At 39.7% G+C, this 27,328-nt stretch overlaps 1 protein-coding gene across 1 annotated transcript in view; it reads right to left on the minus strand.

Annotated features, from left to right (window-relative positions):
- GLRB (glycine receptor beta) overlaps nt 1–18,769 on the minus strand; it is a 50,349-nt gene extending 31,580 nt beyond the window's left edge. Inside the window, exons 1-3 of the mRNA XM_050896174.1 lie at nt 18,648–18,769; nt 6,765–6,871; nt 2,907–2,974 (exon numbers count right to left, since the gene is read on the minus strand). Coding sequence (XP_050752131.1) covers nt 2,907–2,974; nt 6,765–6,871; nt 18,648–18,769 — 297 coding nt within the window. The remainder of the gene's footprint in view (nt 1–2,906; nt 2,975–6,764; nt 6,872–18,647) is intronic.
- Between the last annotated feature and the right edge of the window lie 8,559 nt (nt 18,770–27,328).

Below are 27,328 nucleotides of genomic sequence, written 5' to 3' on the forward strand. Positions count from 1 at the left end.
AGAATGCAATCGTCATGGGACCAGAAGGACAGAAAGCAAAAAATAATTGAAAATAATTTTGTGGGATTCCTGAAATACATGAGGAACCATCAGAACCAGCCAACATGATGTCAAGGCGAGGGACACTGTGGGAGCCTGTTGACTAGTTAGAAGTTCCAGACATTAAGCCCAGAGCTGGAAATTTCAGAGAGGGGTCTAAGAGTGGGATACAGGACATTCTGTTGAAGATATTTCCTTCTGCATCTCTTTTAACATCCTTCTGAACAAAAGGAGATCAGCATGCCGAATGGCCTTTTCTCACTGGCACTCTACACATTTGTTTGTTGGGCCTTCTACCACCATCTCACTTCCAATCACCTGTCACCCATGGTTATTTTTCCCCACCCTTCCATCATCCAAAAGAAGGAATCGTCCCTTTAGCATGGCTAAAACAAGATGCTTTACCCCCACATAGATTTTGCGAAAACCCATAAATTCAGCTATTACAGCCAGAAGTGGCTACAGAGCCAAGAATCATCATGGTACTTCATTGACTGAAATACTTAGAAATATATTATTTCACAGATTTTGGTATAAAGTCATGATATCACTCCAACCAGTTTAGTAGCTTCTGGTAACTTTAGAGACAGTCAAGAAATCAATATTCCTCGTGATTCAGACCAACGCCTGAGACAGTACAGATGCAGACAGCCACTCTCTTCTCCAACCGTGAGGAACCTTTTTCAGCAGTTCTGTTACTGCCTGCAAATGTCTCTCCTTTCTGAATGCAAGAGGCCCCTCTGGTCCTTCACAGACTTGGTGCCTCAGCTCCAGGAAACACTTTTCCTGTCATTCTGGAGGTACAAGTTTTTTCCTAGTCTAAGGGACTTGCTTCTACTGTCTGGTGCATTACCTAGACCATCTGAAGACAAGTACCAGCCTATCCCCAAGAGAACAGTGGTTCCTGAATGTCCACAGGACACAATGCCCACTGCAGCAGGAAGAGTTTCGCAACTGACACGTGGAAGAACAGATTGACCGTTTCTTTTGTCAGTGCTTCCTGTGATACATTAAGGCAACCAAGAAGTAATCCAAACTTCACATAAACATGCTTAGCTATCATGGTGATCGGCTGGACATAGAAATCTATATAAAAGCATAAATTAAAGTAAGGATGGTGTCTGAAGTTCTGAAATATGGTGGAGAGCATGACTTATCTTACAGAACATCCTAGTACATTTGTGAGTGACCATATCAGGAATTCACAGACAGGCATACACACATTGCTGTAGAGAGCATACTTAATTTGGCGGGGTGGGGGGAGCACACCCCTTACGTTCATGTTTTGTTACTATTTGGATCTGGGTGAATTGTAAAAAAGCCTCTGTAAAAGTCACATTTTAAAGCATGCAATAAATTTCAGAAACCTGAAAGGGCCATCTGGCCTAATATACCTGCCATCTTAGACACTTATCTCACTCCTACTTTCCTGCTCTTCCTCCCTGCCCCTCTTTAAACTTCAGTCTCCTTTTCGTTTTCAGAAATAAATCTCAGGGTATCTTTGGCATACTTACATTCTTTGTTTTAATATCATTTCCCACTAATGCCATTAGTTGACTTACTATCATTTGCAATCAAATCTAAATCTTTATTCACTCCTAGTTAAAGAAACAGAAATTTCTGGCCAAGCTGTTCAAAAGCTGTTTCAGCCATCACATATGTTTAACTTTGAGCGGCTCTGCAGTCCTAGTGAAATGTCATTAGGGTATCATGTAAGCTGGTTCTGAATTTTAAGCGGGTACTTACTTCCACCGACAACAAAAGGTGTTTTATTATTTATTAGCCATATTATGGTTTATTGCTTCTGTGCCATTATGAGTAGGAACGCTGCCTTAGTCACAGCATTAAAAAAAGCAGCCTGATTTTGGGAACTGCCTCAAGGCTTTGGATGCAGCAGATCACCAAAGTTATTTCTAAATGGGATGCTCAGGGAGCGCCTCAGAACTCCCACTCTGAGTGCATGCCCTGGCTGCGGCTTCCCACGTACTGGCAAGACATGGTGTACTCCCCTCTTTTTTACACAAAAGAAAAACCCCGATCAGGTCAGAACATCTTCAACAATTAAATCTAATTTTTTTGGCAATATTTTTGACAGTATTTATTGGAAATACCATTGCAAAAAAGATCTTCAAGTCCCAAAATATTGGCAAGGGCTTTGCTGAAATGACTTCTTATTTTGAAATAGGTTTTATTTCCTAAAGAAACAAAAAAAAGTCAAAATTGTAATGAGGCTTATTTGGTGCTGTTACTGACATGTTGAAATTTTCTGACTGAACTGGAAACACATTTTTAGAAACTTCACTCCTCAGTTTATCTCTCACAGTAAATAAACAGGAGTAAGAGTATGGTCATTGATGGTCTACTCCTTTACTCCTCCTTCTATTCCTCCACAATTTACTTCTATCCTCAGATCTACATAAAAAGAGAACCTGTATGCTTCAGCCTTATGCATGTATGTTCTTTTTCTCTCATATACAGGCCTAGTATTTTCTTTAGCAATACACCAAGCAACCTATATATTAATTCTCAGGAAGATTACTTAATCTATACTACCAAATGTGTTCTTCCCTTGAACTTAATAACTTATGGAAATAAGTGTATTTCTTGCATCTTAGAAACCATGGATTTCCTTCCATGTACATCAGATTCTAAAAGCTATAACAATCTGTGGACAAATATGGAGTGAAATAGATTAATAGGTTTATGGCATAAAGCACAGTCAGTCCATCACTAACCCCATTAACTCAATTCTCAGTGTCTACATTCATAACAATCATGTCTACTTTATAGTTCATAATCCTCAGCCTGAAATTTAATTTAATAAAAAAATCTCCATGTGTGCTATATTAATTTCATTTCAGTCTTACCATAGTTGTCTCTTGAATTGACCCAAAGCTGTTAATGAAGATGTTGACTGCAACATCGACTGGAATTCCTTTAAAAAAAAAAAGATTTCTAGTGAATTGCACAATCCAGTAAAGGTACGTTATCCTCCATTTAAAGCTCCTTTATACTGGTATTACAATGTGAAATTTTTTTTTATAGGGTCATACAACTTTATCTTTTCAAGTTAGTATATACACAGTTTTCAAAAGCTGTGGTTTAATCTATTTCCATTGAAAGCCAATAGAAATCACAAAAAATCTTTTCAACCTAGTGATAAGAAAACAGGAAAAAAAAATCCTTAGTCCAGAGTGCTAAGCTTAAAGCATTTCACAGATCATAAATTTGAATAATTTTCGAATTCCATGATTTTCTGTTATCACAGAATGCACAATCCAGTATTACTTTTGCACACAGTCTAGGGGATAGAGGCAATTCACATTTCTAGCGGCGGACACTTTTAACTGTCAATGTTGTAATGATGATCTATCATCCCAAATTACCTGTTCATAATTTATGATGCGACATTTACTTATATTGTAAGAGGATACTTCTTTCTGCAAGTCAAGTACATAACTGTAAAGTATGAATACAAGCAGATAAAAATTGTTGCATGCAGCTTTCACAGCTATCTAGCCTTGGTGTAAGAGAGTTGGAAAGCTGCTCCATTTTACAATGGCTACCAATTTGCCAAGAAAAATTTCTAGAAGCCAGCAGCTGTGAAGATATTAAGATGGCCTGGATTTTTTTCCTCTTTTCCACAGCCAGGATTCCTGTAGTTGAAGAGGGATGGTGTGACAGCTGCTACATCTGCCCTCTGTCACCCTGCGGGAACTGATTGGCAGTCATTTAATCTGGTGTTAACACAGAGTTATCATGAAGCAAGAAGTGGCCTGATGGTTGTGAGAACTAATTATGGTCCACTAGTTTTATTTAGCACCTATATGTTGAGAGTGTCAGTATGTACACTAGATGCATGTATCTGATCTCATTTACACTGTTACAAATACTTAATTCAGTGGGTTTCTTCCTATTTTCAGCAACAAAAGAGATATAAGAATATATGAAGACTATTTTGACAGAGTAAGCAAATACAGTGCAAAGTAATATATGCCTCATCTAATAGTTTGCTTGTCTGCATAAAATATTTCAGTGTACATTTAATACATAAATTCAAACTCATTCTCTTGGTTCACCAGAAAATCACTAAGATAAAATTTCACTTTTTTCAGTTAAACCAGTTCATGGCGTTTTTTTTTTTAAATCAGACCAGTTAAGTGTGATGCTTTTGGTTATGCAATAAGCACAATACTTTGTTTAATGCCTGATGCGTGTGACATAGCACCCACCACATCACTAGTAGCCAAGAGTGTACTATCTCTTCCAGATTTGAATAGGAAGTGCCGTCCAAGAAAATCACTTGTGTGAGGAATGTTTTAACATGGGCAAACCACTTGTCAGAAAATGTTCTTTTTCTTCCACCTCCCTGTGAGTTAACATTACATGTCCTCCTTTTTCCTTCCATCTTGATTCTTACCAGACTGCCAGCAGGGTTATCAAAAATATACAGAAATCTGCAACATGCTTTGTGATTACAAGCTGATCATGCTGAAGAACAGGTAGAGCAGAGGCTGGACATTTATTCTTTGTGACAAGGCTCAATGCTGAAAACATATAAATATGATTCTACAGAGAATAAGAAAGAAGGAGGACACTTGCTAAGAACTGAGTCTAATACATTTATAAAACTTAGTTAAACAGAACATCTGAAAATGGTCTTTTCAAAAGCACAATAAAGATTATAGATCTCCAAATTTCTCATGCTATTGATATGCATGTTAAAATCTCTCTTAATGTACATATGATTAAATGTGAGTTTTAAAATGAAAGAACTGATTCATGTAAACTGTAGTGTCTGTAATGTAATAAATTGTCTATGTCTTTTTCCAGCAGGGAAATAATCTAATTCCTGGAACGTGTAACTTACAGCTGTATGAGTTATTAGAGGTTTTGCAGAGAATATGTATTCCAACCTTTTCTGCATATGTAAGGAAATCACATTTGCCTACATGGAAGATTCCTACAACATTTGACTACCAGGGAGATGTTTTAAAGTCAGAGAATATGTTTAAATTTTTTAACTATTTGAAATCCCAAAGTGTGTAAGCTGTATTACTAACATATCTTTAAAGGATTTAATAACTGTATGGTTTCCGGAAAGTGATACTGCTGATTCCAATTTTTATAAAGTCATCTGTGGTGGGTTAACCCTGGCTGGATGCCAGGTGCCCACCAAAGCCGCTCTATCACTCCCCTCCTCAGCTGGACAGGGGAGAGAAAATAAAACGAAAGGCTCGTGGGTCGAGATAAGGACAGGGAGATCACTCAGCAATTACCGTCACAGGCAAAACAGACTCGACTTGGGGAAAAATTAATTTAATTTATTACTAGTCAAATTGAGCAGGATAATGAGAAATAAAACCAAATCTTAAAACACCTTCCCCTCACCCCTCCCTTCTTCCCGGGCCTAACTTTACTACCAAATTTCTCTACCTCCTCCCGCCCCGAGCGGCGCAGGGGGATGGGGAAGGGGTTTTTTTGGTTCAGTTCATCACACATTGTTTCTGCCGCTCCTTACTCCTCAGGGGGAGGAGGACTCCCACTCTTCCCCTGCTCCAGCGTGGGGTCCCTCCCACAACAGACAGTCCTCCACAAACTTCTCCAACATGTGTCCTTCCCACGGGCTGCAGTTCTTCATGAACTGCTCCAGCATGGGTCCCTTCCACGGGGTGCAGTCCTTCAGGAACAGACTGCTCCAGCGTGGGTCCCCCGCGGGATCACAAGTCCTGCCAGCAAACCTGCTCCAGCGTGGGCTCCTCTCTCCACGGGGCCACAGGTCCTGCCAGGAACCTGCTCCAGCGCGGGCTTCCCACGGGGTCACAGCCTCCTTCAGGCATCTACTTGCTCCAGCGTGGGGTCCTCCACGGGCTGCAGGTGGATATCTGCTCCACCGTGGACCTCCATGGGCTGCAGGGGGACAGCCTGCCTTGCCATGGTCTTCACCACGGGCTGCAGGGGAATCTCTGCTCCGGCACCTGGAGCACCTCCTCCCCCTCCTTCTTCACTGACCTTGGTGTCTGCAGAGTTGTTCCTCTCACATCTTCTCTCTCTCGCTGCAACTGCTACTCCCCTGTAACTTCTTTTCCCTTTCTTAAATATGTTATCCCAGAGGTGCTACCACTGTTGCTGATGGGCTGGGCCTTGGCCAGCGGCGGGTCCGTCTTGGAACCCGCTGGCATTAACTTTATTGGACATAGGGAAAGCTTCTAGCAGCTTCTCACAGAAGCCACCCCTGTAGCCCCCCCGCTACCAAAACCTTGCCACGCAAACCCAATACATCATCTTAAAGGATGTCTATAGAGAATTTTGATGTTTTAAAATACTGTAAAGCGGAGATACTACTAAAGTCTAACTAAAATGTACGGATAAAAAGATATTTTAAAAACTTATTCTATAAAATCTAATTCTACTTTAAAATCTAATTCTACTTTTCTACTTTAAAAAATCTTTTATAAAATAATAGTAATAATAATAATAATATAATAATTATAATAATAAAGCATCACATACTATTATGATCATGAAATCCTAACATATTACCTTTCCGCTCAAAAGGGTAAAGATCTTCTGCAGTTTCACACTATCTAGGGAAATTTCCATTTAAAAAAAACAAAACCAGAAATTTAGGTTGTGAATATCATCTCTATATAAATTTTCTATGTGTGAAAAGAGCAAAAGTTAAATTCCAAAGATGAAAAAAAAGGCTGAAATATCTGACAAACCTTTGAAATTAGGCCTTATCCTGGGATCATAACTGAGCAATAGCCTATTCAAGATATTGCTGGTAGAATTAACAGGTACTCTTGCAAGGTCTTCAGCTGATTGCTGGCTGTAAAAAAAAGTGTATTAGTTACTATGAAGACAGAAACAACTGTGTGCTTAAACTTAAGTCATTTTAAAGTCATGCCATACATGCCATTTCATGAGCAAAATATGTTCAGTATTTTCAGGTTCCACACTGTATAGTCTTCCTTTCCTTGTGACGTTTCAGTATTTTTCAAGAAACTGTAACAAACACGAAAGCTCTCCTATCTACTCTTAACTGTAAACTTGGAATAAACCGCAATTCACTAATTGTTCCCTTCCCTCCTAACACAAATATCCAGAGGGACATGATTTCTTCATCAGTAGAAAGCAGCCACCTGAACTATTTTTAGTGACTGTCAGATTAGGAACGTACGTAAACTGACAGGCACTTCGTAGGTGCCAAACCATGCAGAGGCTTTTGGCAGTCTCCTGCTCTTGCATGCCAGCGCCAGCTATTCCACCAAGAGCTGGAGCCATTGCATAATCTCCTTGTCAAGTGCTAATAAAAGCTTTGTTATGGAAAATGAGGCCTTGGACCCTCCTGGGTTTGCAGGGGGAATTTAAACATCTCCATTTACCTTGCTGTTATTGTGCTGGGTGTTAAATTAAAACCCTCGCTAAAATTAAAAAGAACCTGTGACAGGTAAAAGTAGCTACAACAGTTACATGAAACTGAGGGTAACAGAAAGCAATAAGGGTGCATCAGTCCCCATCCCATGTACTATAAGCACCTAGCAGGCTGATAATGTAATGTAAATGAATTTGTATGTTGTGTGTAGAACCTGTTCAGTGATGTTTTCCAACTTTGAATCCTGTCTTGTAATTGCTTTTCCATCCATTTTATGATGACTACTCTGCTGACTTTCTGTCATTATAATTTAGTAACCAAGATGTCATGTAAAAATAAGACAAACAGCCTACAGAAGCATGTCATATGCATCAACACTATTACTTCTAGCAAACAAATGTATGAACATATTTTAAAAAATGATCCAGTTTATTTCCTAAATGTTTTCCATAATCAGTATCAGCTGCCGTTGCCTCCTTTACCCTGCTTGATTTCTTTTTTTTCATTATTCTTCCCCATATCAATGTCAGCTTGACAGATCTACGAGTTATTCGTTATAACATCTCGGTTCACTGCTAGTTTTCTTCTCATCCTTCAGTTTCCTTCATGTCCTCTGGGACTTCTGCATTATCCAAACATTTATTGAAGAAAATATTAACTCTCCAAAAGGCTTTTGGCCAGTTTAAAAAAAAAAGTTGTATGAATGTATCAGACCTCCTGATTTTAAGACGTCCAGTTATAGTAGCTCCTGTTCAGCATCTTCCTTATTGACTACTGGGAAATTAATTGATTAATAAATAACTGTAACAATTGCATGATATCACTATTTGATTGAAAACTAGAGATGAGACCAGATCCCAGCCCTTGCAAAGCTTTTCATGAATAACCCCACCTTTAAAATCAACTGTTCTAACTCAAACCATAAAGGAAACAACAGGAGTAAATGAACAAGATGTGCTGACTTGGTAGCACTTACTATGCCTTCACAATGAGATTTAATCTCCTCAGTTAACATTTAACAGCTAAAACGTTTATAAATAAAACTATGAAGGAGCTCCCCATTATTAAAAACATGTCAACCATTTATGATAACGTAACTGCATTTTATTCTATCATAGTCTCCTTGTTATCCTCTGAGCATTTTATGCTTCAGAAACAAAACAATCAGATTTCTGTTTTCCCTATTGTATTCAGGGTATTTCTGAAACCTAAAACTGCATACCTGTTTAACTATTTGCTTGTATTTGCTTGACGCTACACATGAGGGAGAAAAGTATGTCTAAACTCAGCTACGACAGTAAATAACCACTCAACCCTCCTTGAAATTTCAGACTACTCATCAGTCATTAGCAGGATTAGTATGAATTTTGAAGGCTACCCAAAGATGTAGCCACCAAAAAGTGTGTATCTGTGAGTATGGTTTAAACTATAACATACAGGACAAGAAAAAATTGTGGAGCAGCATTAAGTGGCTGCAGTACATAATACCCCACCCATCTCTTGCAAATGCACTAAAACCTCTGTGACATTTAATAACCACATATGTGAACTACTTGTTCTATCAGAACTTATCCAGAGATAAATGGTCCACTAATAAAACAAGGAATTTTTTACTTTTAGTAATATATGTTAACTTCCACTAGTATGTCCTTATTGTGTGTACAATAAACCTCTGCTAATTTAATATTAGAGTGATTAAATAGCAATAGGTGTTCTAGCCCCTTCGAATAATTGATAAATTCACCTTCAAACAATTCTCCCAGGGTTGTGTTCGTAGCTTTTTATATTTGACTTTGATTTGGATCATTATGCAAAAGAACTAATTTATTTCCTGAATTGGTCAGGCAGTTGGACTAGATGATCATTGTAGGTCCCTTTCAACTGAAATATTCTATTCTATTCTATTCTATCCTATTCTATTCCTGTAATTTTGACATTTGTGTTCAGTTTTCAGTGATGACCTTTACCAATGAACAGGTTGCTACAGAAATATCATAAACCAGCTTTGTAAGCTTTTTTTGCAGTTACCACTAATTGGACAATAGGAAAACATAAAGTTAAATGTTAAGATTATTTTCCATTTTGTAGCAGGAACAAGACAGAAAAGAATGTTCATTTAACTATTAAAAAGGCAGGCAAACGCTCTGTACACTGTATTATATTTGATACAAAATGTTTCATGGCATTGCTTCCTTGCAAGTCACACATCTTAACATCTAAAACATCTATATCAGATGCCTACAGAAATTATATTTATAAAAGGAGGGTCTCCTTAACACAGGCAATAGGATTTCTTTCTAAATCATATATGTCCAGTATTAATGAAATATCAAAACAAAACCAAACAACAACTAATGAACAAACTTAAATCCTATTTTTCTTTAATTTCTGCTGTGGATTATACAAAGAAATTCATTAAATAGTGATGATGGTAATCTGAACCACACGGGATAACATGGACACACAAATTAAATACAGATGCTTGTAAAATGCAATGAGGAAAAGGGGAAAAAGTCTGAGAAATTAAATGAGTGAGCATCAAACAGCAAAAGGAAGCCAAATACAGCTGACAGGTTTATTTGTCTCTTCAAGTAAGAGGAATAAGGTGGTAGTCTTGTGAGATCTGAGTTGCACTGCAGAAGTATGTTAATACAAATATCTGTTCAGGCTGTTTGCTCAAAGGTCATCCATGAATTAGGCAAAGGAGATTTACTGCACTGCGAAGACAATGATGAGAAGAATGGGTGGCAGCACTGCTTTCTGGTAAAGAACATAATGATCACATCTTCCACAAGTTGTTGGGTAGTGTTTTGAACTTATACAAGTGTAATGCGCACACATTTATCCTCATTTATATAAGAGCCAAGTGAAATACAACAGCATTGGCTGTTTTGAGTTGGCAGAAGCAGCACAGCGAGTCGGTAATTGCTACTTTTTAAAGGTGACTTTGAATGAAGTGGTTGGAATAGCTACTGGGAAAAAAGCTCTGCTGAGTATCAGTTATATTGTCACTGTGGTCTTTTACAGCATGCTGTCATTGAACTACCATCATTGAATAGCATTCATGTGACTAAACATCATCACAAGGACTGGATTTCCTTCCGAGATCCTGGCTGATCAAAATGCCTAAATTTCACCTGCAAATCAATAAATCATATGTGTAGCTTTTGGTGAGTTAAGAGGTTATGCCACTTTCGGAGTGACAGATGAGCAGAATGACTTAATGAAACAGTGAATGGGATGAGGAGTTATGTGCTTGGAGAAACAGGCTGGGACTATTCATGCCACTAAGATATTTACCTAAAGCCACTACCACCCCTGTTTAATTGGCCATTCTGGAATGAATTAATGACAGGCAAATGTGTAGACTACATAAGAGAAAAAGAATTTGAGCTGAGATCTCCCTTCCTAGAAGAAGCAGTACTTCAGTTTGCTAAAGGCTGTCTGATTCCCATATAAGACCACTCACACCAACTGAGAAGTTACCTACCACTTCTTATTCAACCTACAATTTTCACACTTGTGAAAAGCTGATAACTAGCCTAAGATTTCCCCTAGATTTCCACCAGTTGCAGCATGCGTTGTAATTTTAATACATTTATTTCAACTTGCATTGAATGTATGCAGAGCTGCTGGAAAGCATTAGGATATGGAAATGCAGCAGCATTCTTCACAGTAATTGATGAGTTCTAAGCAAGATACGGTGAATACCAAAGGCTAAGGCAACAGAAGTCTCACAGTTGCTATGAAGGGAATTTAAAAGCAAGTAATAGTAAAGCAAAAGTAATAGTAAATAGTAAAGCAATAGTAAAGAGTAAAGCAAGTAATAGTTTCTGCAAAAAAGAGAAAGCAAACTATTCTCAAAAGTGTTCTCACTTCTACAGACAGTGTTCTTAAAAGCCAGAAAGAAAACAAAGTACAGCTAGTCTTTCGGCAGGACATCTCTGTGGAATATGACTGGCCTCTCTCTGGTCTTTGGGAAGTTACTTCTGGTATCATTGATGAATAACAGCCTGACTTTAAATACTGTATTTCACAGGATATGCAGTAAGATGTCCATCTCCTCTTCCACTGCAGCTGTACACATTTTATCACTGCCTTTGAAGAACATAGTTAACATTTTAAATTGATGGCACAGATAATTATTTTCATAATTCATTAATCAAAATCAAGAAGTATAGATAAGCAGATATGCATGGCAAAAAGAAGCATATATTACACTGTTTAAAATTTATACAGCTTCCTTATGTTTGTGTTAAGCAAATGTGTCAGAAGACATTATATCTCTCTCTGGGTTATCATGACATTTAGTCTCTCAGTGCTCACTGAAGGTACAAGGAGTCCTTATCACATGCAGTGCTACACAAGGAGGATTGGAGAAAGGAATATAAACAATATTCTACAAAAGTGGGAAGGGGACACTTTGCTGTTGTTTTAATTCACCTACTGCCCTGATCCCAATTCCTCAGATCCCATTATGCTGAAGTCCTTTTAACTTACAGCATGATAATCAGGGGGAAAAAAAAAAAAAGGCATGTCACAGGGAAGTATTCACACACTATCTTACACTGCAGTCCAGACAGTCATGCAGCATACTTATTCTATTATTGGTGTTTGCTTAGAGCTCGTAGCTTGGATAATCTAGCATCAAGCTTTGCCTTTGCATAGTTCTAGATGACTGTCTGACAGATAAAATTATATATTCCAACTCACACTGTTCAGTTATCTCCAACAAAATTTCCTATATAGTGCTGAAACAATAGATTTTAGTACAGTTTATCTAATCTATGTGATGGAAACTGACATCTTAGTCATATAACATGGCAATATATATCTGAGAATGATAAAAATAAGTTTTGGGAAACACAGCATCTGTCATGTCACCACATATTGTAAGTACTATTTCCCTGATATAAACAATCAGTGTTCTGATTTGCTGGCATTTGATTTTCTGAGTGCAATAACTCAAAGCATAAAACCAGGTTAATACAAATCAAAGAGATACTATATAACTCTCCTGAGTGATGTCTATGATCTCTACTATGCTTAATAGCTACATTTTCAAACTGTACCAGGTGACATTTCTATTACTAGGGAGGATAATTACGACGCCTCCAATGCAAAGTAGTATCACTCAAATTACATTAAAACTATGGAACTCTGAATAACTGTTTATGTGTCCTCACAAATGCAGTTGACAGCTAAACGCCTAAAATTAGATACGTAACTTCAGTACCTGAATTTGGAGGTAATGCAGTGTGGTGAACAAAGAGAAAGGTTCCTTCATAGCAGAATTTGAAACAGAAACCCAGACTGGGCACCCCAAATTGTGAACCCTGAATTGTGGGGATGAAATAGCTTATCTTTCACCTCCCATTGCAGATAGACCAAAGAACACAGCCTCCTAATGTGGGCATGTAAGCAACCTTCCTGAAGTTGGGTGGTGTGAATAGCTCAGGTAGTGTCACTACTTCAAGTCCTTGCCTATCAGAAACCTCTAAGTCCAGCTTTGGTTTCACGCTCAACGTTGCCAGGGTTGGACATCTTAAGGAGTGTTTATATAGTATTATGACGTGCCTTGTTATTCCCTAAGCTTGAGAAAAGCAAGCTGATTCATCTGCCTGCCACAGAGACGACAGTCCTCAAACCAGTAGAACCAGGTTAGTATGGTACTTCATCCACCTGACTAGTACTGCTCACAGCAAGCTCACAGCAATGCTTCCATTTCTTAAAATTAGCTTTTTCCTCCTAGCTTAGGCATCTCTGCATCCTACCAAAGTCACCACCTATGTGACCCTTGTGCATAATGGGTGTCCTGTTGTGTCCTGATATCGCACGCAGACATGAAACATGATCACCATGCAGATGTTTAAGCGGAACTACAGACATTTTAAAAATAATTTATCCACATCAGTTCCTTGTCCCAGTCTTTTTTCCAAATGCATTAAGTACAGAGATGATACATGGATCTTGGTAAAATCTAACCACCTGTATGGTGGTGTAAGTGAAGATATAAGTGGAAAGTATAAGTGGAGATACATTCTATATGAGAGATCTATATTAGATTCTATATAAAGATCCATTTAGTAGAGCTGAGAACAGAATTTAGTCCTATGGTTTTCCTTGCGCTTAGGTTTAGGGGGGGTGTAATTTAACCAGCAGATCCAACTATTTCCTCAGTCTGGAGATTGTGTATGAAATACAAAGTCTGTAACTTTACAGTGCTTAGAATGGAGTAAACACTGCTCACTGAGAGGGAGAATTACTGAACAAGAACCAGCCTACCACACTTAATTACTGTTTTACAAGCAAACTTAGGTTTTGCTTATATAGCTTTATCTTTTACTCCCCAGCGCGTTTATCCACTGTGAATACAAATTCCCAAACCTCCTGGAATGTGGCCCTATCTGTCCAGGATCACGGCTTTCCATGAGAGTTACATCCTACAGAATAATTAAACCATTGACCAACTGCTGTTACTATGGGGCAAAAGAATTTTTATAGGAACCAGACCGAGGCTTTGCAATGTACTTATCTTCAGAATGACTATGAGGTGTAACTGCCTCCACAACCAAATTCAGGCTTTTCTTTCAACTTCAATCCATCTTCTCCCACAAACTGTATCAACCCTCCCATCATACCTACAAATGAAAATGTTCACAAACTCTCAACAGTGTCTTCTATAAGATGGGAATGAAGACAGAGATAATTCCACTTCCCCACCACGGACATTTTGGGGATGATCACATACTACAGATAGAGAGGCCATGTATACCCAGACGCTTGATATAATTAAAAGAAGTCCTTGTCCATGGGAAGGTGGAGAGGATCCAAGATACAAGATACTCTTTGAACTTCTTTAGTCCTTATGGGAAGAGTGTGTCAGAAGCTGACAGTTAACCAAGAGAAATTTTAGGACAGACTTTCATACAACTCTATGTTTTAAACACATCAAAGGCTTTTTTCCCCAGTTCCACTGTCTTTTGTTGTTATTTTTTAAAAGAAGCTGTTTATTGAACCTTGGCATCTGTGACCTTTCTAAGCTTCTGCCCTGGCAGATGGCACAAGCCACGTTTTCTGGAGGGCTTAGAGGGCCATTTCACAGTTTCTGAAGTAGCTGATATGCTTTATTGAATACAAGCCAAAATATGATTTCTACTCCCGCTTTGTGGGTAAAAAAGTCTCTACAGATATCATACAGTATTTAGTTAATCATCTACATGGATACAAACCTCCACATGGAAAAATGCATAAAGGTGAAGAGGGATACTATTTTAAAAGCACAGTCCTGATATCCAGACAAAAGAATGAGATTTAGTGATTGAGGTTATACTCTTAGCATTGCTGTAGCATTGGAGACGCTGTGGGATCGTCAGAAATGAACATTGTGCAAGTGAACAGCTGAGTCATACTAAAGCTATAATTAACAGGGATAGTTGTGATTATGAGCACAGTCGTAACTGATTTTGTTAGCTGCTATTTGACACTCTATGCCTTCTATAACACTGTAATAACCAAACTTCCCTTCCCTTATAATTTCATTTGTCTAGAGATCTTGCAAATAGTTTTGAGGAGAGATCTGGGCTACTAAGGATTGTGGGGATAACAGCAGCAGCTCAAACATCATAAAATAACTGAAGTATTTATTATGACTTAACAAAAGGAAAAATATTTTTCAGCAGTGCTCTTAGAAAAAGTCACAGCTAAGTGTCCAACATGTTTACCAGAAACACGTATTACGAGGAATTATGAAGAAATTAGTAAGAAGTAAGTAACCGAGGTAATACAGCTGATGGGTAGTCTACGATCAAGAAAGAGATCAAGTGACTAAATCCATCCGTAGCTGTATCGAAATCATCTGTATTCAGTATAGTGAATTTCAAAATAAGCTTTGTAAACAGAAGACTGTAACCCACAAAATTCTTAATTTTTTTCTTGAAGAGGTGGACCTGTTTCTTTTTTTTTTTAATATTTTCCACACAGACAAAAGGCAAGAGTTTTGTTACACAAAAGCTTTATATTTTAGTGCACTATGCATCTGTGGAAACCAGCTTCTCAGATTTATGCTGCAAAACTCCGTTACAGGATTTTAGGCCTAATATATCAATGTCTTTGTTAATCAATGAACATTCAGGAATCAGACACAAGTATAATTACTCTATGTTGCATTTGGAAAGCCTGAGGAAAGAAGGAAAATGATCTAACTGTAAGATGTAAAAACTTACAGCTGTTCCAAGCAAGCGTTAAATCAAAATAAGAACCAAGTGATTAAGCATCAGCTTCATGAAACCCCTCGATAAAAAAACTGGGAAAAACAGTTTCAGAAATAAATGAAAGTAAGATGGCCAATCAAGCCACTATCACACAATGCATTGAGAAGTACAGCATTATAAATAATCACATGTAAGAGGTTTTGCTTGAAGATACAAAATAGAATTTTCCTAATTGAAGGAAGCAAATATCTGCTTATGAGACAATAATGAACTTTTTATGGGGTTTCTAATCAGCTTGTTTTCAGCTTATTCTAATAGTAGTTAATTTCACGCCAGAGGGGCGCATTTGGCGAAAGGCTTGTATTCTGGAGAGCCATAAAAGGAAAAGTTCAAGTATGCTCAGTTTTCATACAAAGTCATGCTAAAGTCCCAAACCAGTCTTATAACCATCCATTTCTTAACATCAAACTAAGGAACTCAAGCAGTAACATCAGATTCAGCATATATCTTTCCTGGAAAATTATTTGCATACATTTGAATTTCATTATAAAGTTTGTAAAGAGAAGACTGTTCCTTATATAATTACTAGTGTGGTTTTTTGTTCTCTTGAGGAGGTAAAACTTAGCTTTTCACATGGTGTAAGAAAACAAAAGGCAATAATTTGTTACAATTAAGCTTTAAATTTTATTGCACCAGTAACCAATGCAAATTAAAGGTAGATTAGGATTTTAACTTATAAATGTATGTTTTCATTAAGAATTTGTACCATTCAATCTTATAAATGACACAAAATTTTCTTTAAAAAAGCTACAATGCATTCTTCTAAAAGATTTCTTTCATGCTTTACTATTAAATTTTTCATTCAACCACTTCCTTTGAGACTATTTTTGGTCTTCCCACCCCACTGCATTGTGTTTTGATTTGTTTCGGAGGAAAGATCCGTTACTTTTTTTCCACAGGAAAAAAATTATTAAGAGTAGGCAGCCTTTTTTATAATGCAGAGTGTCACCAAGTCAAGAAGGTTTGTGAAAGATTATTAAAAAAATGCTGATGATTGAAAGTTTGCCATCAGTAGCCTGAGTTAAGAGAGCATTAGATAATTTCTCTGCAAGACAGAACTGACTTTCATTGCTCCTTCACATGAGAGATCTTCTAGATGCCAGCCACAAAAACAGCAGTCCTGCAACCCTGCTATTACAAGTGGTCGTCTCTCAAGCTGTGAACTTCAGCCAAGTCAGATACAGACAACTTGTTCGTTATTCTGAAAATCCAACAGGGCTTATTGCTACGGCAATTAATTCTAGCTAGCAACACTGCACACGTGATACATCAGACAAATACTGGATTCCGCTAGTATTTTCACAGAAAGCTTCAAATTGCTGGAATGTAAAAGTATCACTTTGAAAATTATAGCATTTATTCAATGCTTTTCAAGTGTATTGGTGACAAACGACATCATATTTAATGGTTGTAACGTCAGCTGGTATCAAAAAGAACAGGGTACCAAGAAATACTGTGCTTAAGAGAAAAACGAACAAAAATCCACCCACTTATGAAGATAAAATGACATCAATGTTTTGAATTCTAGTTAAGACCAAGTCAAAAACAGGGGGAAATGCTGGCTGCTTCAACAAGACCATGGAAGATCTGGATTCAGTTCCCAGCTGTGTAACTCACTTTCTGAGGACTACCGTGCTGATGCCTGTCCTGGAAACTATGACATTCCTCTCCTTGCTACAAATCCTCACGGTAGCTCAGACCAAAAGCTCCATTCAGAGCTCAACTACTCAAAGGGGATAGAATGGGTAGGGGTCATTTCAGATGAGTCATGATCACATTTGAGACTTGTATCTTAATGTATTCAAATCCAAAGATACATCTCATTTTTTAGGCTTGATATAAAAAAAGAATGAAAACACTCACCATATGCAGAAACTTTCTAAAAATTTGGGGTTACAAATAAACATCACTGTCAATATTTAAAAGAGTGGGAACTTTAAAAAGTATGATCCAAACATTGTTTCTGTCTGGTTATTCTACTTTTTTTTTTTTTTTTTTTTTAGTTTGGAAAAAGTCTATTAACATTAAATAGCCAGTCTCATCTTCCAGTCTTCTTCTTTTACGGTCAAAGAAGAAATGTGCTTTAAATTTGTCTAAACAATTTTATAATTTCAGGCATAGTGCTTTTCTACGCTTATTGGCAAGTTATTATATTCCATCAATCTTTTCCTCAGATATTTACACCATAACACTAAAAAGATGAGCAAGGCTGGCCAAGAAAATGACAAAAAAGGCACTCACAAATAAAACTTTTGCATTGTCCTATGGATCACAACCTAAAACGTGGTAGGCATTAGAAGGAGGGAGTATTTTTAACATCAAGTAATCATAGGTGTCCAGAATACATTCTCTATTCAGCTGGGCAATCACAGATTTTAATTTCTGTATTTTTACAGAGAGATTACTCCATAAGGGCATGCTTTATAGCAACAATTAACCCACCTCCATAGAAGTTACAGTACTGTAAATCATTGATGGAAGATGCTGAAGACCCTAGTTCTATTCAACATGCAATAAGAATATGCATAGGACAAGCCTTTTCTCACAGAACTAAGCTAACCAGAAACTGAATTTCAGTACAACAGTTTTGCATTCTCCTTGCTTTTCTCAGTATACCTGCAACACAATGCTAGACAGCACAGCACTACGGGACTACATTACTGCATCCCCATAAATAGCAAGACACTGGGTTGGAATCCCCCACAACGAAAGAAACAATTTACTATGGCTTAGATTTTTCCTTTCATTAAAACAGAAGACCTGCTGCAGAAGAAACACACTCATTGACAGAACTTAGCTATGATGCTGGTCAAACCCTCTTCCTCCCTTTCCCACCCCAAACCCCATTCTTTCAGCAGAAAGCATCACCTTCTACTTCAGTTGCCACGTAATTTCCACTGTTAAAAATATGGCAGTATCGCCATCATACAAAAGCATAAAAGAAACAAGGAACATACGATGGACATAGATACTGCTTCTTTTTCCCCTTTCCTTTCTTTGAAGACTTCTCTTTGGAATAGACTTCTTCAACCCATAAGGAGAACGAGACGAAAAAGAAAACCGCTAGTAAGAACTTCATCTTGAAGATTAAGCTTCAGAGAAACCTTCAGCCTGTGGCAAAAGAAAAGAAAGAGCTTTATGTTAGTAGGGGTAGATATGGCAAATGGGAACACATACCTACAAAAAGTAAACAAATGTTTTTGGTTTTTTTTCTTTAAAGTTTGATCTTAGTTGCCTTGGGAGGGAGAGTCTGTTGAGGTATACCTCTGATACGAAACCAACTTGGGCAATTTTCTGAGAGTCAAGTAGCTTCCCAAAGTTAAGAGACTGACAGTGAGGAACAGATTTAAGTGCAAGTTTGCTCCAGTGTGTTTAAGAAATAAATGTGATGTCCTTCAAAGGCTGCCTAACTCAAAACCTGCAGAAACTTGGAAACAGAATTTCTCACCAAAAATGTCGTGTATCGACTGCATTAAACATGGTTAAATGTGACCAACCAGTCATCTAGCAAGGCAGAGAACTGCAAGCCCTCTATGACCCTGCACAGCTAAAACAGCAACCATTTCCATGCTAGTTATGAGAAAGGGTTTCAAATTTAATTTTAGGTACAGAATTTAAACACTAATTACTATTTTGCATGAAGTATTCTCACTGCGGAGCCAGCACTGAAAGGGCCTTGCAAAGATGACTAAACACAACCCGTAATACTGTGCTTTATTATTTGATCTCTCACATGCAAAAGCGCGTACCCCAAAGGCCAGGAGCTGAGCTTGTGTTCGGCCAGAGATCGCCGCACCTGCCCCTGGTCGCAGCCACACGACACCCCGGGCATTTTCCATTTCTCTCCCATCCACCAGACAATTCCCAGGCACTTCCTTGGGCCAGCGGAAACCTCGCAGATGCCTCAGCACCACCTGCATTTTCCACTTTTATTTTATTTTTTTTTTAAATTCTTTTTAAGGAGCAGTGACTGCCTCTCTCTCCCTCCCTTCACCTCCGGGAGGCACCGGGATGCTTCAGTCCCCCCCAGGGAGCCGCAGCCTCCCCCACCCCCCGGCCGGTAAGGGTGGCGGAGCTGCCCCCGCCGCCCCCTACCCCTCGCCCGGCCTCCTCGCCTCCCCGGCCCGGCCCCAGACCTCCCACCGGCCCCAGCACCGCGGAGGGAGCGGCTTCGGTGCTGCCGAGCGCTTCCGGCGCACCGGCAGGAGAGCGGGAGGAGGAAACGAGCGGGGGTCCCCGCACGGCCCGCTTCTCCCCCCCCCCCCCCGCAGCGGCGGGACGGGCCCGGCGCTGCCCTCGAGGCAGCAGCCCCGAGCCCCGCCGCCGCCCGCCCCGGCCCCACCGCCACCGGCGCTGGCCGAGGTGCTGACGGGGCCTCGGGGGCTACCGCCCGGCGGGAACGGGGCTTTCGGGCCGGACCCTTGCTCCTCCGCGGCCCCTTCCCCCCTCCCCGACCGCACCACGCACACGCAGCCCCGCCACCGCCATAGCCCGCACCGCCGATGCCCAGCGCTCACCGCCTGACGCTCCGCCGCGGGCACCCCCCCGCCCCGGGGATTAGGGGCGGTGGAGACCGGGGAACCGGCGGCGAGCCATGTCGCGGCCCGGTCGGAGGGGAAAACGCGCTTTCTCTCGGGAGCGAGCCCTTACCTCCGACGGTGCTCTTCCGCGGCCACTGAGCATGTGCGGTAAGCGCGGCGCGGCGGTCTCCCAGTGAGCATGTCCCGCCCGCCCGCACATGGGCACTGGGCGAGCGGCGTCGCCGGCGGCGGGAGGGCCGGGGGGGGGGGGGGGGAGCGGGGGAGGGAGGGGGGGTCCGCCCGACCGGGCGGACCCCCCCCTCCCTCCCCCCGCTCCCCCCCCCCCCCCCGGCCCTCCCGCCGCCGTAGACAGGGCACCGACGGCGCGGCGGGAGATGCGGAGGAGAGGCGGGGGGGAAAGCATCCTCCGGTCTGTGGCGGGAGGAGGATGCGTTCAATGGTGTCGTCGAAAGGTATCTTAATAGAGTTGGCAGGGAATATTGGCGGAGAGGGGCTGAGTAGGATGGGAGGAAGACGGGGTGCGATGCTGCATAGTCTTTACGTATATATATACACACACATATTTAGTCAATAGTTACGGTCGCTTCATTTAAAATGGGAGACTTGCCCTGTGAAAAAGCAAGAAGGTTTGTTTTGGAGATAGATGCGTGTCCTTGGGACAAAGGATGTTGGTTTTCCAATTGCTATAGGCTTTAACTGCGTTATAAATAGAGACCTAATGGAATGGAAATTTCATACGTAAAATTCTTTCTGGAGCTCCTTGTATCTCACACTTACGGAAATACAGGTACATGCTGAATTTCTTGCTTACATCAGCTATTTGGCTTAAATTTTGGAAATGGACAGACATCATTACACAGCCGAGTAGTCTCAGATGTCCACCCTCCCATTATAGTTCAAAGGCATCATCTCCCATATGTCTCGTATTCTTTTTAGTGACCAAGTCACTGAAAATCATGACCATTTCCAAGTCTTCTTTATCTTCCAGCCTTATTTCTTATCACTCCTAGTATACACTGCCAGAGCTTCAGTCTGCAGTAAGATAAAAGAGCAGTATCACCTGAAGAATACTTTTTATTCTTCAGAATGGATCCAATGATTAAGTGTAATACATCAATGGACTGTCCTGTAATCCTCATCATGCTTCTTTGTGAAGCTCTGTTGGGGTTTGGACTATAATATAATGGCAGATAAAAAGTGAAGAAAGTCACCTCTTTGGCAAATGAGAAGTAAGTGGGCACGTGACCTGGTGCATATGCCATGGCAGGCAGCAAGCAGTGTGTTGATTCCGTAATACCCAAATGTTGGGTACCCTCAGCTCCACCTTCTGAGCAACGTTCCTGTCCTAACTGAATTATAGACACACTCTGAAAATAATTCCATGCCCTTCAGAATTTGCTGCCATATGGTATATGTATACTGCCATATACATATATACATGGGGGGGGGGGGTGTGTGTACACATACATGCATGCAGATGCAAAAATCTACTGCCATGGGTCAGTTTAAGGCCACAGGTCTCCCAAGACACAGTTTTCCAGCTCAAACACAGGAACTTGCAAATTAAACAAAGTGAAGTTGTTTCCTGAAACAGAAAGCAAAGGCCAGAGGCTTCCCATAACACTGTCTCCATGAAGAAAAAAAGGTAAGCTTATTTTTTTAAAACCCTTCTGTACTTTATCTCAGGAATAGAAACCAGGATGCTGTAGTTGTTCTAGGATTGGCATAAACATGTTTGAGACCAGGTACTCACTGATTACCATTTCCGTCTTTCTGCATTTTTGTTGTGGTGTTGGGGATAGGGGCATTAAAAATAAGACAGCAATACGCTTAAGACGTGAGGACAGATGTGTGTCCTGTTTATGTTAGGAAAGCCTTAACACAGTAGAGCAAAACAAGCATCTACAACGTGCCGTAGTAGCGGCAGGAGAGGAACAAATGACTGTCAGCACCAGCAGCCTGAGCTACTGCAGCCACAGCAGGCTCCGCTTTCTGCACCCTGCTTCCTGCAGCCACCGAGCCCGGCTGCTTGTTACCTCCTCTTGTACACAGAGCACCCAGTTCCCTCCTTTGGGCTGTCTGCAAATCCACTGGCATTTGCAAGTGCTTCTTGATGCAGCTATGGTTGTAAACACCTACAGATAGATGAATATTTGTGGTAACTCAACAGGACAATGCGTAAAATAGAAATGAATACCATCCACCCCTCAGGTTCACATTAAATAAGAGCATACAGCTAATACCTTTCTATAGCTAATAAAAGTGAGATGTGTGTGACAAAGACAAGAAAAGGAAGCTGCTTCGCTAAGATATCTATGTGGTATCTTTAGGTGTCTTACACCTCACAAATAATATCAAATATTACAAGAAATATTGCAATAACCCTGGATTTTTTTTAATGCACTGAAATGGAATAGGTGTCAGCTCTCAAGCAGGTGCTGGCAGTGAAGAGTCTGTGGGAAAAGGCCTCTTCTCCCGCCTCTCACCATGTAAAAGCTGGCCAAGGTCACAGACAGCTGCTTTCTTACCTGGCAGCACCTCCTTGGCAGGCCCGCAGGGACAGAATAATCACACTGCTCACGCCACCCCCTTGCTCGGCACTTGCCAGAAGAAGCCAGAGCTGTCACGCATGCAGGACTTTGAAGGACAGCCCGCACGCCATTCAGATGTCCTATTGCAGTGCCAGCTGACCTAGCAATGCCCAAATGGGAAGGACTGGGGAAAAAAGCCTCCTGTAAAAGCCTTGTACCAGCAAGCTGGTTGATCATGAGTAATGGGCCAGGTTCTGCTGATTCGTTTTGGTGGTGTTTTGTATTTCAGAGATCCTGTTGAAGAGGAATAAGTAAATAAAATAGAAGTTTTACTAGTAAATGAGTGTATAAGGGCAGACCCTCCTCTGTCTCAGCATTCATTGTATTTCAGAGTGCAGAGTGGACTTAGCTATCTTTCCGCTGCTTGTGTCCACTGTTGGGAATATCTAACCATGTTCATTTCTCTGATTCAGGAATAATTCCCAGGAATTCCTGATTTTAGACGTTATCCTGATCACTAGAAAACAGTTGTGTAAACCATATGCAAAATATAACAAGACCTTTCCTAGTGATCAGCCCAGGGATATTAGTCCTTTATTTAGTTTGCAGTAGTGGAATATGGGGATCTGAAGATCCAGCAGTCCAGCTCTGCTGTTCAATCACACAAAAGATAACTTCGTAGCTGTATAAGATAGAATTTCTTTGGTTTTATTGCTCTTTTTAGGCTACTTTCTTAAGGTAATGAGTTTTGTGTAATAACACTCTGTATGTGTGCATGTTTCAAACAGCTTGTTGCAAACTTTTGATTTTTTCCAACTGATTGATATCACATTTAAAAAAAAAAAAAAGCAGAGAGCTCAGAGGTATTAAGTCCTGCATGTTTTGTAAAGACAGCTGGCTGGGAACACAGATGGAGCTAATGTTCCTGCAGAAGGAAAAAAAAAAAATGAGAAAGAAAGCAGACTGGCATGAGTATTTACTAGACATCAGAAAATCCACCTGGGAGAAAGCTATTATAAATTCTTTGAACACAAACATATTTAATTCATAAAGTATCTGCTTTACTAGAGGAGGAATTATGACTGAAAACCAGAACTTCTAATGTCAAATAGCTGACAAAACTTTATTAAAGACTTTACCAAGCTTTTTTCAGGAAAGCAAATATGTATTTTTAAATTTGTGTTAACAGAGGAACCCATGCCTTAGCTTTCAGATTAATTCAGTTAAAAAGCCAGGCAGTCACAAGACCCACATCGACTGGAAATCAGATTTCATTAGTTTCAATGCTCACCAAACTAGTTTTTCCTTATAAATTGAGTTGATTTAATTCATACAATTAGAAAAAATAATTTTAAAAAGGATTTCATGTTCTGCAACCTTTGTAATTACAGATGCTCTTGATTTCAGTCGCCTGTCACATCTTGATGGCTTTGGTGATCATCCAGAAGGTGTAGAGGTTTACAGGGCTCCTAAGAAAGACTGATTTCTAAAGGGTGCTGAAAGCTCTTTGTTCTTCTTTCCTTTTCTACTATAGTAAAGAGATATATATCCTCAGGTCATTGTAGGAAATAGGGACAGAATAGGTATTTGGTATAAAAGGTTTCTCCCTTCTGGGACCAATGACCAGAACTGTGGAAGGTACCTGATTTCCTTCCTTCTGAAAAGACTACTGATTTTCATTCTATTTTAAATACAGAAACTTAAAGTAGCAAACCCAGCAGCGAACAAAATAACAAACAGATGAACCATCAGATGAAGAAAATTATAGTCTGTCCTCCTTAATATTCCAGTTCCCTCATCTCTCTCTCCTTTACGGATACTGAGTGTGGCAGATGATCCTTACAAGGTCAATCTGGATGCTGGAAAATTCAAACTATTAAGCCTCTGTGGAGGCTCTAAAATGAAGACTTTTGAGAGCGCTGCATGCACAATGAAGTGTCTCATTTATTAAAATTAAATGAGAAAATGATTAGAAATATGTGCCCCTTCAAACATGGTATTGCTGGTAAGTGTAATAAGCCTGGGCTATATTAGGCTTTATGTATCTGATAGATAAATAGCTTGTCAAAACAGCAATGGCATATACTGATCGTAATAGACATAATCATATTAATAATGCCTGTACTTCATAGGAAGCAGCCACATGTCTTATCGCTGTCATGGATATACAGAAAAATGGGATAGTAAAAGATGCCCAAAACATATGTTCCTTGCAGGCTTATGCATTTTATTCCTTGCATTTTCTATGTAGCTATGCCTTTGCTGACAGATCACCACGTGCAAAGCACTGTCGAGCTGTGTGTATGACTTCAAGATTTTTTTCCCCTGCTCTTTTATTGCTAAAATGAAAGTACTCTAGCAATGACCCCAAAGCTGAGGAAAAAAAAAACATAACAGAGTACATGTCCTGTAATCCTTGAAAGGACTGATCAATATGGAAAACAGGGGTATCCATATTAGAATACAGATATCCATATGTTGTATGGAAAGACCAAAGATGGAGGTGTATGTGAATAGTAGTTGATTCTACAGTTCTCTAATACCATTGCCAAAGAGTTTAAAGTTTAATCCCAGGTCACCAAAGCCAATAAGATTTGCATTGCTGATATCAGTGGGTGAAAAACTCTTATAGAGGCTTTAACCTAAAAAACAGTCTCCAAAGTAATTAAATTCATAGTTCCTGTTGTTACGCAAATAAGCCTAGGACCTAGTATTAATAATATTGCTATATGAAGTTCTGCATGTTCCTAAAAGACAACTTAATCAGCCTGAGAAATGTATTAACTGTCAAAAAAAGTGTTCTTTCATCTGAAACACCTCTCCTTGTGTTGGAGTATTTTACTAGTGACATTGAAGTAACTTTAAACTCTTGCTGCACCTTATAACACCCACAGTCAGCGTAGTACCTTAAAAAAAAGTTTTGCACACAATCATATACTTATAATAGTGTTAAAAGACCAACTAAACCTCTCTTTAAAATTACTCAGGCTTGTTTTCTACCTGTAAAATAATCCTTTGGGAAGTTCAGAAAGATTGTCACACCAGTTTTAGCGAAGAAAAAAAAAAAATTAAAAGATGCCTATTTGTATGCATCCATATTTAACCCCTATGCTCACATTTAACATCTGTGTTTCAATAAAACTGTATGACTGTATAATTAATTGGCTGAACACATTTAGTGCCAGCATCATTGCTTTGTGGATTATACTGTCATTTAAGAATTGAGATACAAGTCGGTGAAAAGGATTAGCCTGTCAGCTTCAAAGTTCTTAGAGGCAGTGTTTGTTCATGCATAAATGGTAGATGTAAATGATTTGTGAAAAGTTAATGCACGATTAGTAATTGTTATCAACATGCTACAGGCATGAACTGCATGCCTCATGAATAACTGTACCCCAGCTATATCTATACAAATCAATAAAGAATATAGCTGTACCTTGAAAAGAACCAAGAAGGGAAGACAGTTATTATTGAATTGTCATTCAACAACACGTTCTATAGTTTCTGCAAAGTAAACACTTTCTAAAGGCACTTATTGCATGCAAAGTGCTACACAGGATTAAGTACCTGTCTTCATTTCCTCTACTTACATAATAAAAAGAAAAGAAGAGACAGATGCCTTGTTGTGCAAGTCAAGGCAATTCCGGCTAATAAGAGTTTTAAGTATGATTCGGGATTCCTCCTACCTGACTATGTTGGAAAGATACCTAGATGTTCCTGAGGACAGAAGTGAGGACGGCCTGTAGTGTCATATTCAAATTTCCTTTTTGCCCACCATAGTGTATGCATTCTGCCTAAATTACACTGCTGATGTGCTTTACTGTAGTAGCTGCTCTTTACTTAAATTCTTCGTGATTTGCACTCAGTCTGAACAGCTGTCAGCTACCTGCTAGACATATGGTGCCAAAGGCCCACAGGGCAAATTCCTTACAACCCACAAGATGCTCAGTCGCAGTCTTTGGAACACTTCTAGCACACTGTCATGGTGTTATAAGGAATTACGCCTGTCCCGGGCTCCAACTCCAAACTGGACATGAGCCCCAAAATTCATCATGCTACTTAAAGAAAACAGATCCTTTTTGCCTTTCAGACAGCTGTTTCAGCAGAATCTCGGTATAAGGGCTTAGTTTGGTTCTTAGTCTAAAAAATTGATATTCTCTACACTTGTGCTAAGTCATAACTAAGTCATAACTTTAGGATCTGTTTCCTCATCCAGATTTAGCAATTCAGAAAAGGGACACGGTCATAATAAATGCAGTTTCCAGGAGAATGTCTGGGTTTTCACACTTAACACCAGTGTGAAGGATCCATGCAGGTTAAAGGATCTGCCTTAGAATATCCTAAAAGGCACTATTAAATTTACCTTGAAATTAAAGTTCTGCTACTTTTCTTTCAGAAGAGCTGAAGAACTGGTGATGCCTGACTGCTGATTCTTTGGGTAAGGAGCGAAATGAAGACTGCAAAGTGTAGAAGAATCATTATCTATACAGCAGTGGAAGTCCTGGAGAATGAACGCACTTAGCAAGAAGAACAGGTGCCTGAGGCACAAATGCAGGTATGTGACAC

This window comes from Gymnogyps californianus, chromosome 4 (assembly GCF_018139145.2).
Source record: "Gymnogyps californianus isolate 813 chromosome 4, ASM1813914v2, whole genome shotgun sequence".
In the NCBI taxonomy this organism is placed as follows: domain Eukaryota; kingdom Metazoa; phylum Chordata; class Aves; order Accipitriformes; family Cathartidae; genus Gymnogyps; species Gymnogyps californianus.